A 15,000-nucleotide genomic window follows, 5' to 3' on the forward strand; every position below is an offset into this window, starting at 1 on the left:
AAAACTTTTATGGATTTATTAAACTTCTTTTAATTATACACCTTAATTAATTAATAAAACCATAAGGGTGTGATTTGAACTTTTTCAAAACAATACTAGAGTTTTAGAATTTAACATTCCTAATTAAACTTTTAATCAACTTTTAAATTCCAAAACTTGAGGGCAAGTTTTGAAACATTTCAAACATTAAGGTTTAGAATTTAAATATACATCAAAATTAAACAATTAATCAAAATTTAAATTCCAAAACTTGAGGGCAAGTTTTTTTGAAACATTTCAAAACATTAGGGTTTTAACTATTTAAATTTCAAAACAACAAAACTTTTGGGTTCAAATTTAAACTATAAAACCTAAAGGGGAAAATATGAAACTTTTCATAACACAAGGATCAAATAACAAATAATCTAAATTAACAATTAATCACATAATTATCCATATTTGATTTATTTAATGATTTCTTGCAAAACAATTTATCAATTTAGTCAAAATAATTAATCAATTATCACATAAGGAAACAATTATCTTATTAATTGATAAATATCTTCAATTAGATCAAGAATATAGTCAAATATATCATAAAATCGGATTTATATTGATCTAATATGATAAGGTAACTATCCATAAGCAAAAACAGCAAGAAATCGCGAAGATATCCCCATCTGACGAGTTGACTCGTCCAGTCAAGCTTGGACTCGTCGAGTCTGCATGGACTCGGCGAGTTCAGCTATGGACTCGGCGAGTCCAGCCTCCAGAACATCAAAAATCGAATTTTTTTTGAACATGTAATGCATCAATACAATAGAAACCAATCAAGGCTCTGATACCACTGATGGGTTTTAGTCATAAGACATCCTATGTGCTCATACAAACCCTAATGCTTGGATCTAGGTTTCTCTATTGTACATGCTTTGAATCCAAGACTATAAACCCTAATTCTAGCATATGGAAATCGATATTAACATATAATTAGGTTTAATATGTTACCTTGATTGTTATGTAGTAATAACAATCCCAATTCCTTCTTGAATTGACTTTGGAAGGTTTAGAGTCACAAGTGTCACTCCTCTAATGGCTTACAAACACCATAAGCAAGTGGAGAAGGTATAAAGAGAGAGGGGAGGTATTAGAATTCGTCTCTAGGACCTCTTGGGAAGGCATGGACGAATTCATGAGCCTTGGGGTCTTTATATAGGTGTAGAGATTAGGGTTTTAGTCCTTATCCTTATCTAGTTGCTTGCCCATCAAGTAACCATAAGATAAGCCTTGAAAACCCTTATCCTAGTCGAATTCTAAGGCCTTATCACCTTAAATTCGTCCAACCTATTAATAAGATAATCCTTACCTTATTTTGTAACTATCACATAATTACAATTCAGCCCCTCTAGTTTAATTAATTACATTTGATCACAAAATTAATTCTTAATTAGTTATTGACCAATATTAATTAAACAAATATGATTTCTTCTTTAATATATTATTCTTATAACATGTTAATAAATCATAATAACCTCTCTCTCTATTTATTTCTCCAATCAAGTTGCTTTGGTGATGGCAACCCAAAAGGACCATGCACCATCGGGTCAAGTACATACCAAAATAGTTATGGACTTAGACACTAATCCAACAGTCCGATCATCTTCTGATCAAGTGAGTGTGTAGTTACTTTCTTCTAACGTATAATTATGAAGTATTTTATACGAAATACATGTTATGTGTATAATTTTGTTGTTATATGTGTGAATGTATATTCATTCTCTTCTATCTCATAGATCTGATTTATTTTCTATGAAATACGTGTTATGTGGGTGTGCCTCATCTGTTATGTGGAATATGTATTGAATGAAAATGCTATACAGGTTTTAAACTATGTATGAAAATATATATTTTTATCTACTAATATGTTGGGTAGAACATGGGTAGATAGTTGGTGTGTAATAAACAGATGAGAGGCCTCGATGTTGTTTTTGTTGTTGTTGATCTAGTTATTCAGCGGAGTATAGATAACGACCACATACTCTTTCTAGACAGTCCTGTGGAACGCTAGCAGGTTCATAACCTGTAGGTGTTGTGAACGATGTGTTCACCGGTGTACTCTATCCCCCTCATGGTTGCCTTTAGGATATCTATTGTTGAGGAAACCCCTTAGCAGTAATGTCCGTCCCGATGAAAATCCTAAATTAGGTCCCTTGAGATAGATGTTGTTTTAGGGACGTAAAGTGAGGATAACGGGAATGGGTAATCGGGTTATTGTTGGTTGGTGAAATTAAATATAATTTATTTATTGTGGGTTGAAAACCCGATATGCTCACCAGGCTCCCAAGCCTGACTCACTCAATTTTATTTGTATTACAGGAAGTGGCGCAAGAGCGTAAGATGGATGAATCATCGAGTTGTTTTGTTTACAAGTCTGTATATGTATATATTTGTTGAATGACTTGTAATGTTATCGTTTATGCTTTATGGTCTGTATCGGAACATGACATCCCGAGTTTTGATTATATAATGAAAATGCATCTCTTGATGAAATGCTTTGATAAGTATTATTTTATCATGTTTTGTTTTGGGAACAAATTCCGCAACACTTTTAAATCAAAAGGATTTACTCTGAAATTATTTTAAAAAGCATAAATGAAATCGGTCTTTTCTGGCCGTGATTTTGGGGATGTCACACATAGCCAGCTATCATCAGAAGAAGCTCTCGTAAGTAAGAAGATCGGAGGCTTCCTTCTATGGGGTCCAGATTCAGTGGATACATCTCGCCTTTTCTCTTAGACTTCAACATCATAGTCTTTGACTTCTTCTCTATAATTTTGGATCCCTCATCGTCGAATGAAACTTTCAATCATTTTCCAACAACCAACTGTGAAACACTTATAAGGTTGTGTTGTAAGCCTTCTACGTATGCGACCTTGCAAATTAAAAATTCTCCATTTGTGATCATCCCATAACCCTTGATTTCTCCAAGTGAATTGTTTCCATACTTCACTCTTCCTCCATCCTTTAGTGCCCTGAATTCTCACAGTTTTTCCTTCCTTTTTGTCATGTGACGCGAGCAGCCACTATCTATAAACCATTCTGAGTCAAACTGCTCGTCACGAATAACCTGCAAAAATCAAAGAGATTTAGGAACCCAAAGTTGTTTGGGTCCATGTGAGGCTTTCGCAGTAACAGGAAAAGTAATAGCAACATCAACTAAGTAAAAAGATAAAACTTGTTTTTAATATAGAGAAAGAAAAGAATGGTATAAGAAATGAGAGTGTATAGCGTGGTTTTTATAGATAAAACTTGTTTTTAAAAAAATGTTTTTTTTAAATTAGTGGTTCAACAGCTACATGACCGGTTAAATATGAAGCAAACTCTTATTGGTCGTTGCAACTCGTCCTTCCCACCCACGGTACACCACGACAACGATGCACCACAAATGGTCGGGCTGGTGTGCACGACCGTTGTCCGTGGCCAGCTAGACCACAAAGTGGTTCATCGATGGTATACCAATTGGTCTGATAGACCTAATGTATTATATTCCATCATTTTAATATTTAAATATGTGCATTATAAAAAAATTGATAGAGTTAGATAGAAAAAATGATGATGTATTAATATATTAAATTCTAAAGAGTTGAATACTATGATGTCCATCTTTTATGGTAGGTTCTTAAAAAGCTTTTTACTATTTGAAAAAGCTTTTGAAATTCTTCTACCGTCGGAAAAAAAAAGACTTTGCATACACAAAGGTTTATCTTCCACTAACCTTTTAATTTTTTTCATATGTTTTGTATATTTGATCCCTAAATTAACCATTATATTTTATACCCTAGTGATATTTAGCTATTAAATTTTTTTATTAGTTAATCAGTTGATTTAATAAAAAAAATAATAAAAATGAATGTACTTTATAAAAAAGTTATATAATTTAAAAAGTAGTTGTAAAAATTCTCAAAATTAAAAAATAATAAATACTATAAAACATTTCGGTTACATAATATTTTACTGTTTTAATATTTTACTGTTTTGTAGTTTATTATCTTCTATGGTTTCGAAAAAAAGTACCCAGAGACAACGATAATTTATAAATTATATGATAGAACTTATAAATGATAAATTAGTTGGAGAGTTTTTTTTTTTAATGTTAACCATTAATAATATATTTACTAAAAAAATTTATTAAATAAAAATTAGTGAACACAGGCTCTTATAGACGATGTGTTACCAAGAAAAGGTCTCACAAAAGGAACCACACTTATTCAAAAGCTTATTTAGATAAAAAGCTTTTGAAAAGAAAAAGGATGCTCTAAACTAAAACTAGATCCGTAAAGATTCTGTCATATACACGGTATTGGGTGTTCTTTATGTACCATCGATACATAGCATGTGCACGTAAGTCACTAAGTCACTTCATCGATTTTAGAAGAAAACTTGTGAGCAGGGTTTTCATGGCCCTAAAACAAAAAAACGTCGAGAATGGCTGTCTTTATGAACCTCTGCAAACTATTCCGCCATCTGAAACAAACGAAAATGTTACTCCAATGGTTGAAGCAGGAACGTTAAGTAAACTTACATTCTGGTGGCTAAATCCTTTGATGATAAAAGGAAAAACTAAAGTTCTTGACGACAAAGACATCCCAAAGTTACGAAGAGAAGATACAGCTAAAGAATGCTATTCCAGATTCATGGAGACGATGAAGAAGCGACGTGCTTCCGGTGGTCGTGGTGATTCCGATCCGTCGATATTGTCAACACTGTTCGTTTGGCAATGTAAAGAGGTCGTGATCACAGGCTTCTTTGCACTAATAAAAGTGCTCGCTTTGGCTTCTGGACCTTTGATTCTACGAGCTTTCATTAGGGTTTTCCAAGGGAAAGAAAGCTTTGAGCATGAAGGCTATTTTCTGGCGTTAGGTCTACTTCTAGCGAAATGTCTAGAATCGGTATCGGAGAGACAACTAAAGTTTGGGAGTAGAGTGATCGGACTCCAAGTGAGATCGATGTTATGTGCAGCCATTTATCAGAAGCAACTCCGGCTATCCAACGATGCTAAATTGAGTTACTCCTCCGGTCAAATAATGAACTACGCCACCGTTGATGCTACTAGAATCGGCGAGTTCCCATTTTGGTTTCATCGGGTATGGATGATACCTCTTCAGATATGTCTGGCGATAGTTATAATCTATTTTTCAGTGGGAGTTGCAACATTTGCATCTCTTTTAGTAGTAACGTTGACAGTTGTTGGAAATATCCCGTTGGGTAAGTTGCAACATGAAAACTTAACAGGACTTATGATGACACAAGACCGAAGATTGAAGGGTATAACGGAGGCTGTTACAAACATGAAGGTTTTGAAGTTGTATGCATGGGAGACGCATTTCCGGGAGGTGGTTGGAAAGTTGAGAAACGAAGAGATGAGATGGTTATCGGCTGTTATCTCACAAAGAGGCGTCTACTTGGCTCTTTATTGGTCGTCTCCGGCGGTTGTAGCAGTAGTTACGTTTTGGTCGTGTTATTTGTTGGGAATCCCACTTGATGCAGGTAATGTGTTCACGTTTCTGGCAACAATTCGGATCATTCAGGAGCCTATTCAGAGCATACCTGATGTTGCAGCTGTGTTTATCGAGGCAAGTGTAGCGTTAGCTCGTGTTGTTAAGTTTCTTGAGGCGCCTGAATTGCAGAAAGAGGGAACAAGTCATGTGAATGTGGAAGATGATCAAGATCTATCTGTAATAATCAAATGTGAGAGGATTTCATGGAATGATGATTCATCAAAACCGACCCTAACCCATGTAAATCTTGAGGTTTCAACAGGCAAAAAGGTGGCAATATGTGGAGAGGTCGGGTCGGGTAAATCGACTCTTATATCTGCCATTCTAGGAGAGGTTCCCAACATAGAAGGCACGGTAAGTCTTCTTAAATTTTGACCTACCAAATAACTTCAAGATATATATTGTGCTCTTTACCCATTACTTGCTTCTAGCCCTGCGGTATCCGATTTTGTTTTCCTTTTTTAAAGTCGAAGGTTCAAATCCCACAATGGCTATAAATGGAATAACTTAGGAGTAGTTTATAATATTTGCTTAAAAAAAAACCATTACTTGGTTCAAACCGATAAAATTGTTGTTAGCCACAAATTGCCCATGTCAATTTTGCCACACAACATAAATAACATGACGTTTTCAGAGACGAATGAACTTGGTAAAAAATACAAAAAGAAAAAAAAAAGTAAACACACTCACATGCATATTCTCTCTCCTCTCTCATCGACACTAAAATGCCAGTTTAGTTTGCCCTTATGTCACCTTTGAGGGGGTGGTGTTTGTATGGCATGTCAAGCATAGGTCGAGTGTTTTTGTCACCTATTCCCTTAAGTCTTATAGTCTTTACCATTTTTAGTATCGGCTCCATATATAGAGATCGATCCCTTTCTACATACATATTATGTGTGTGTGTGTGGAGAGAGAGAGAGAGAGAGAGAGAGAGAGAGAGAGCATGGCACATTATAAGTGAAGAGAGAGGAACTACACATCCTACCGCAGACGAGGGTGTTTGCCACAGTTGAAGTGGTGAACCACACTTCCTACCACATCCACACCCTCTAGTTTTAGCCCCACCCCACTAGATACATTAGACTTTTTATTCGACTTACCACTTCACTACATAAAGATAATCTTTGTTTTAATAGCATATTCAACTTTTCTCTTTTTTTTCTCTATTACATTTTAATGTATTATTTTTTATAAATTTTAATGTATTAATATTTTGGTTTTAATCACATATTTGTTAAAGGAAAAATCTAAAACCGAAAAAACACCAAAACTGGACCAAGAAAATCCACGCAAAGATCGCACTTCCGTACTAAAAAATCAAGACCAATCCCAAATAGAATGAAATGAAAAAAAAAATGTCAAAAGTCAGTCTAAAAAAGACTTGTGTCGATACCGGTGGCCAAAAAAATCGGACCAATTCGAGATTGACCTAGACCGGTCCGAAGTCGTTAATATGCAACTCTGCATGTGACTACTTCGCAAGAATAAAATAGGCTTTTGAAAACCCTTTGAGTCGACCTTAAACCATTTCCAACAACAACAAAATATTCTTGATATAATTCCTTTTTAGTAAGTAATATAAATTTTCAAACATAACGTTTATATTTATTAAAAAATACAAAAGAAAAATGTGTATAAGTTTGAAACATAAAATTTACTAATACATAATTAATAAACTAATTAATATTAATCCAGTTGATAATATAACCTTACGAGTAACAAATATTATATATATGATATTGTTATGAAAATAATAAACTAAAATCAGAATCAACATGTACACATAAAACTTTAACACAATATTTGGTTTTAGTGACTAGTATAATAGCAACGTTAAGTGTATTTGGTGTCATATTGCTCACGAGCATCATGTATAGATATAATGGTATAATAAATCAATCCGGTTGAGTTATTTTACATTAAAACACGTGGAAAAATAGGTTTTGGGCTTCGATTAAAGATTGTATTATTAGTTTGAAATTGGATTTTGAATTTTTCAGGTTGAAGTTTATGGCAAGGTGGCATACGTTTCGCAAACAGCATGGATCCAAACAGGGACTATTCGTGAAAATATTCTGTTTGGAATGTTGATGGATGAGGAAAAGTATGAAAAAGTAGTAGCACAATGCTCACTTGTGAAGGATATCGAGATGTTTCCGTTTGGAGACCAAACAATTATAGGAGAACGAGGCATAAATCTTAGTGGTGGACAAAAACAACGAATTCAACTTGCTCGGGCATTATATCAAGATGCAGATACATACCTCTTGGATGATCCGTTCAGTGCAGTTGATGCACATACTGCATCCAGTCTGTTCAAGGTAATCATCGTTTTCATATCTCTCTTTAAAAAATACAATTCATGAAACGTTTTTTATTTATAGGAATACATCATGGATGCTCTATCTAGCAAGACGGTGTTGCTTGTAACTCACCAAGTCGATTTCTTGCCAGCTTTTGACGATATATTGGTGAGCTCATGACCTATTTCACAAACTAGTTGTTTTAAGGTTTTTAAGCTCTTCCACTATTAACGACTTTTGATTCCATTTACAGTTAATGGTAGACGGGAAGATCGTGCAAACAGGAACATATGAGAAATTACATGCATCTTGTAGAGAGTTCAAAAACCTTATGATCACACTTAGGGATACTTCCACTTTAGATAATCAAGAAGCACATGATGATTCTCAACACGGATTTAAAGCTCTATTTCAAGAAACCAAAAAAACTAATCCTAAAGAAGAAATTGTAGGAGAACAATTGCTTAAGCAAGAAGAAAAAGAAGCAGGGGACACGGGTTTTAAACCGTACAAACAATATCTTAGCCAGAGCACCGGTGTTTTCTACTTCTCTATGTTGGTTTTGATAAATTTTGTGTACATAATCGGGCAGGTGTTGCAAAATCTATGGTTGGCTAAGGAAGTGCACAGTTTTGGTGTAAACCATAGGAACATGATGCTAGTATACACGATCCTCGCTTTCATGGTTATAATCTTATTATTTAGTCGATCTTATTTTGCTGTTAAACTAGGGGCTAAGACGTCGATAACAATGTTTATGAAGTTGATTACATCACTTTTTCGAGCACCAATGGCCTTCTATGACTCAACACCTATCGGAAGGATCATCAGTCGGGTAAGTTGATATCTTTTTACCTATAAAATTATGCTCGAATGAACTACAAGAAGCTTAGGAATCTACTTTTGTTAGGTGTCATCCGATCTTAGCATTGTGGACCTTGAATTGGCAATAAAGCTTACGATGTGCGTAGGAGCAACGATGAATGCTTACTTAAGCTTTGGGGTCTTGGCGTTCCTAACTTGGCCTACTTTGTTCATTATCATTCCCACGGTTTATGTAACGATACTTCTACAGGTAAAAAAGGCTATACTTTGATTTCTAAATGCCTACTAAATTCAGAAGCTAAATAATCGATAGAAGGAATGTGTTATTAAATGTAACTGTAAACAACTATCATCATGAAGAATGACCCAACAACTATCATTATGAAGAAGGCCTAATGACATAAAAGCTCTTAAGGTTGGTTGATAGAAATGTTGGGTTTTATCCTTTTGCATATTTTGGTTTATTAAAACCGGGAGTTTGCAACTTTTTTTCAGTTTTACCTTTTTGTAGATTTACCTGGTAAAATCGAACATTTCTACAAAACTTAAAAAACTTTAAGGAACCATAAAAAAGGGTAAAACCAAACAGTTAGGTCAACCTTAAAGGGCTTTAATGAATCAGAGAAATGCGCTAAAGAGTAAAGACTATAATTGAAAAAAAAAAAAAAGGTGCAAACTTCTGACTTTAATGAAACAAAAATACGCAAAACGGTAAAACCGGATATTTTTGTCAAACTTAAGGGCTTTTATATTATTAGGCATATGAAGAATGGCTTCTCTTAAAGACTAGGACTTATTTAACTAAAAATGGAGACTAGTTCTAACAAAAATAAAAACACTCTACATGTATGTTCAGTAACCTAAGCTTTTAACTTTTGATAAAGAACTAAATTTAAAAATATAAATAAATAAAAACTTTGTTTTAAAATACAAGTTTAAACTTTTATTTAAACAAAAAAAAAACTTCAATCTAAAAAATATCTTAGGTAGTTTTCAAAAGCTTTTAGTTTTTATTTTTATATAATTCTATATTTTTAAAAACTTAGAACTATTTTTGTCGAACACTTATACACAAATATAATATATAGTTTCTAGTTACCACCTACAACCTACCACCCACCACTTATCGGTTACCAAATTGTTTTGTCAAACATACCATATATGTAACGCTCCCTTCTTAAGCTAATAATGTATTTGCATTTAGATTAATACATTGAATTTAGTTACTCCAAGCAGTCCATCTTTCACCGGGTCTCATAGAAAATGGAATCATATATCAATATGTTTACTCTTGTTGTGAAACATTTAATTATCTTGGTATCTCCGACTAGGGGTGTTATTCGGTTCGTTTTTTCGGTTTTCGGTTAAATCTGTTCGGTTTTATCGGTTTTGGTTTATTCGGTTACGGTTTATTTTGTTTGGTTTACCGGTTAAACCGATTAAATTTTCGCAAGTAAATATAAATATTAAACTAAAAGAAAAAATGTGCTAAACTTTTACCAAATAAAGATAATACACTAATATATGACATTATATTCAATCTTTCATGATGTGATGTTGGAAGAATTGATGCGAACAAACAAGTTGTAGAGATGTGTTAATATAGCTTTAATTGCATATGAAAAAAAATATATATTAATTGACATTTGGTTGATTTGTTTTTGATTTTGAATACAAAATAAAACAATTTTAAATTTATAATGGTTACTAACTAAATAATAAGTTATTAAAATATAAGTAATTAATCTATAAATTTATATATAAAATTTTAATTCATAGATATAAACTATGCATATATATACTAATTAAATAGCTTATTTGGTTTTTTTCAGTTTAACCAAAATAATGAAAATTTAACCAAAACCAAACCATATAAGATATCTTTATTTGGTTGACCAAACCAAATAACCTGAGCTAAAACTAAACATTATTTGGTTCGGTTTGATTATTCGGTTTTGGTTTTTTATCACACCCCTATCTCCAACCAAACTCCAAATATCATTTTTAACTCCATTCTTCTCGATGTCACCCCATTTCTTGCACATTTGGTGTGAATATTATAACAAAATATAAAGTGATATTATTCATGGAGTTCAACTTTTGGTTTCAGTTTTAGTCCTTTTTATTTTACTTTTATAGATTTCTAGTTTATTTTAATTACTAATTAAACATAAATGCTATTTAATATATGTGATATAATGTTATATATTTAATGAAATTAGGTAATCATAAATATAAAGTTTAATCTTTATGTATTGAATTTATATAAATTTAAATACGTTATAAACAAAATTAAACATGATAATATATTTTGTAAGGACTTATATATATATATATATATATATATATATATATATATATATATATATATATATATATATATATATGCAATTAACCTATATAGAAAAAAATGTAACATTTGTTAAAAACTAACTACTATAATCGATATTTTTGACAATTTATATAAGTTATAAAAAACATATACCGGAGAGTACACTTTTTGCTGTAAAAATAATGTACAAAAGGAATAGAATCTGAAATTAAACACTATTTGCCTCAATTTTTACTTTATTTAGTTGTAAAAAATAAAGTTGGGTTGGGTATGGTCTCAGTATAGATACTTATAGTTTTATCACGCAATCTCAATTCGTGTTTTCTCTCTTCAACGCCCTTACGATCCCTACAATATGACCTACAAACCATATTTCACCTTTTGTTTTGCCTATTGTGGAAAGGGCAACCACGGGTTATGGTTGTTTATATGAGGACTAAGAAACAACTTTAGCGGTCGTTTGATAGTTGCTGACTGAGAAAGTGCTGATTGAGAAAGGTATGTCTGAAAAATAAGTTCTGACTGAGTAAAAAACTATGTTGTTTGATTATACATATGACTGAATGTACTGACTGATGCAAAATGACCACTTTACCCTGATAATAATAATAATAATAATAATAATAATAATAATAATAATAATAATAATAATAAAGTAATAATAATAATAATAATAATAATAAAAATAAAAACTTCCAGCATAATAGATATTAAATATACTATTTTAGAGATTAAAACACAAAAAACCATTTAGCTTGCGGGTATTATTGTAAAGTCTTGCTTTCTTTCTCAGTCAGCCTCCTGCCAACTCCTTTCTCAGTCAGACATTTCTTACCGAGTCAGATGACCAAAGTTGGATTATCAAACATATTTTACTGACCGAGTCAGCCAAAAACGTCTGACTTGACTCGGTTAGACGCATATCAAACGGGGCCTTAGTCCCCACCATTAACACAAACCCGAAAGTACTTCTAAATCATCCCTTAAAATACACCTAGTTTGAAATTTTCTTTATGTTATTGAAACTTCATTTTTCATAAAATATTGCAACCGAAAACTCCAGACATTTTCAAACATTAACAAAATATAAATGTTTAGAAATTAAAGAAAACAGAAAGATATCTATTAATCAAGCATTAAACATCGGTAAATAATAAATACTAAGTCATGCTAAAACATCGAGAGTACTAAATACTAAACTATCTCCAATCTTTTAAGTAAACTTGTGTCTCTATCCACAAGTGACTCCACTATTTCAAACATCAAAATAATATGTCACACTAGCAAGCATGACCGCTTACATAGATTTTGACTCTATAATTATTATACATATAACATCATATGAAATAGCATCAATATGGAATCACTTCAAGTCTTCAACTTCAACATCAACATCTAAACACTAGGACTTATTTATGAAATAAAAGATTATTCAAACACAAATAAAAAAGGACATATACCCAACATGTATTTAATACCTAAAAACAATATGTCACTTGATCATTTTTCACATAGAAATTCTACAACGCTTCTGCAAAGGAGTTGATGCGATTAGATGGCACGAGTAAGTCGTTAGTAGCAAGCCATCTCGCACAGTCAATTGCCGGAGCCGTAACCATCCGTGCGTTTAGCAAAGAAGATCGTTTCTTTCTAGAACATATGCACCTTATTGATGGCAACGCGAGTCCATTTTTTCATAGTTTTTCAGCAAATGAGTGGTTGATCCAACGTCTTGAAATGCTATGTGCACTTGTTGTTTCATTGTCTGCCTTGGCCATAACTTTGCTTCCATTTCAAGCTTCTGACTCAGGTTAGTGATTAATAATTTCAAAACCATATATAATAATCTCAAAAACTACAAGAAAGAAACGGTGTTTTTGGTGTAATTAATAATGGCAGGTATCATTGGAATGACTCTTTCATATGGGCTCTCATTGAACGTTGCCCTTGTTGCTTCCATCCAATTTCAATGCCAACTTTCAAATCAGATAGTTTCAGTCGAAAGACTAAAGCAATACATGCATATTCCTAGTGAAGCCCCAGAAATCATAGAAGCCAATCGTCCCTTAACAAGTTGGCCAAGTATCGGTAGAGTTGATATCCAAAACCTTAAAGTACGTAAGATTTTCAAACATATTTCCATGTATTATTCATTATTACAACTTTTGTTGACTATTTGGTTATGTGTTGAGATGCAGATTAGATATCAACCGAATTCCCCATTGGTTCTTCAAGGAATCAATTGTGTATTTGAAGGAGGACACAAAATTGGAATTGTTGGAAGGACAGGGAGTGGAAAAACAACTTTGATAGGCGCTTTGTTTCGACTAGTGGAACCTACACAAGGAAGGATTGTTATAGATGACTTAGATATCACTTCTATTGGCCTTCATGACCTTCGATCAAGTTTTGGTATCATCCCACAAGAACCAACTCTATTTAGTGGCTCCATTCGATATAATCTTGATCCCCTAGCAGAACATAGTGATCACGAACTGTGGAAGGTAATAACATATCACAATCAAACACATATTAATCAAAAGCCATCAACAATTTCTAATGATCATTATGTATTCCAGGTTCTTGAAAAATGCCAACTTCGAGAGGTGATTCAAGATAAAAAAGAGGGGTTAGACTCGTTAGGTAATAAGCTTTATAACTTCTACATTATACTAAAGATTAAGATGGTGTTTTGGTATTAGTTATATGATAATGTAAATACAGTTGTGCAAGATGGCTTGAATTGGAGTTTAGGACAACAACAACTATTCTGTTTAGGAAGAGCCCTTTTGAAGAGACGAAAGATATTGATACTTGATGAAGCCACAGCCTCAATCGACAATTCAACAGATACAATTATCCAAAAAACAATTCGGGAAGAATTTCAAGATTGTACAGTAATAACAGTTGCACACAGAATACCAACTGTTATAGACTGCACAATGGTACTTGTTATGAAGGATGGTGCGTTCTTTCTTATATCTTTCTACTAACTAGCTACCTTTAACTTTTCACAAGCAAACAATCGCTCTTACAAAAATTGCCCACAAAAGCATGTATTTTGCAAGTAATACAAATTCGAAAATCCTCCATCCTTTCACAAGTTGTGGCTTCTTACAATTTTCAAGAACGAGTAAAGGAATTCAAAATGCATGCTGATACTTTTGAAATAAATGAGAATTATGATTTTACGTTACAGGAAAGGTGATGGAGTATGACAAGCCCATGAAACTGATGAATGAACCAGCTTCCTTATTCACGCAGCTTGTTAATGAATATTGGTCACAACATAAAGCCTCAGGATTAAACTAGGTAAGATTTGTGCTACGAAAATAATCCACATATATTCCTCCTAACAAGGGCTTTTCTTGTAGTGTGAACTGTGTATGATTTCATATCCCTTTTCTCATTTTTCAGATCAAGTGAGACCTCATAAGATGCAATGCCAATCAATAATTAGATTTTCTCCATGATCATGAAGAAATTGAGAATTATCGCCATGTAATTTACCTTTTTAGATCAAGATGCAATGCCTTATGATTTGGTTTAAAAAGGAAAAACTATATATCATCTATTTTAAGTTTTTAACATCTCTTAAATTTTCCACCTCTTTGGTACACTCAGGTATGTGTTCTTTTTTAACAAGCTAAATCATCTGTTTATGATCATGGATAATCTGATCTTATTATAAAAGCATACTTTATAAGATTTAACGTAACTTGTTTGAATAACCTCACATATGTCATATGTTTATATACAAAGGTTTCCTAATGCTATTATAAGTTATAACTTGCCTACAATACTTTCTAATACATGATGACCTGATCAAAGCTAATCTAAGTATGTGTCGCTAATAGTCTTATGCAGTCTTAGTAGAAGGTGCTCAGATGCTAAGACTGTTGACTTAATCCAGAAATTTTGTTATGAGTTTTTTAATTATTTTTGCTGAAAGTTATGATCAAAAATTAGAGTTTGAATAAGACTTGAGCCATGTTGGCTATAATAC

At 32.7% G+C, this 15,000-nt stretch overlaps 1 protein-coding gene across 2 annotated transcripts; it reads left to right on the forward strand.

The window, feature by feature from the left end:
- The first annotated feature begins 4,360 nt into the window (after positions 1-4,360).
- On the forward strand, positions 4,361-14,600 carry LOC145092729 (ABC transporter C family member 10-like). Of its 2 annotated transcripts, XM_079030711.1 has the most exons (13): positions 4,361-5,888; positions 7,535-7,855; positions 7,919-8,005; positions 8,091-8,522; positions 8,601-8,672; positions 8,748-8,912; positions 12,510-12,804; positions 12,894-13,108; positions 13,193-13,498; positions 13,574-13,637; positions 13,719-13,958; positions 14,194-14,306; positions 14,412-14,600. In XM_079030711.1, exons 1-12 carry the CDS (start codon positions 4,434-4,436, stop codon positions 14,304-14,306), a joined length of 3,765 nt encoding a protein of 1,254 aa, XP_078886837.1. In that variant the 5' UTR covers positions 4,361-4,433; the 3' UTR covers positions 14,412-14,600. The 2 variants fall into 2 exon arrangements, with proteins under 2 accessions (XP_078886837.1, XP_078886836.1); XM_079030710.1 differs by having other exon boundaries at positions 8,091-8,672.
- Positions 14,601-15,000: the final 400 nt, after the last annotated feature.

Source organism: Lactuca serriola, chromosome 3, assembly GCF_051521515.1.
Source record: "Lactuca serriola cultivar US96UC23 chromosome 3, Lser_US96UC23_V15, whole genome shotgun sequence".
Taxonomy (NCBI): Eukaryota; Viridiplantae; Streptophyta; class Magnoliopsida; order Asterales; family Asteraceae; genus Lactuca; species Lactuca serriola.

Excerpts from the sequence above, each read along its gene's own strand:
- LOC145092729 (XM_079030710.1), top strand. The coding sequence starts at position 4,434 with ATGGCCCTAAAACAAAAAAACGTCGAGAATGGCTGTCTTTATGAACCT. Across the intron at positions 8,913-12,509 it reads ATGTAACGATACTTCTACAG|AAATTCTACAACGCTTCTGC; the intron begins GTAAAAAAGGCT and ends TTTTTCACATAG. Across the intron at positions 13,499-13,573 it reads GTGATCACGAACTGTGGAAG|GTTCTTGAAAAATGCCAACT; the intron begins GTAATAACATAT and ends TATGTATTCCAG.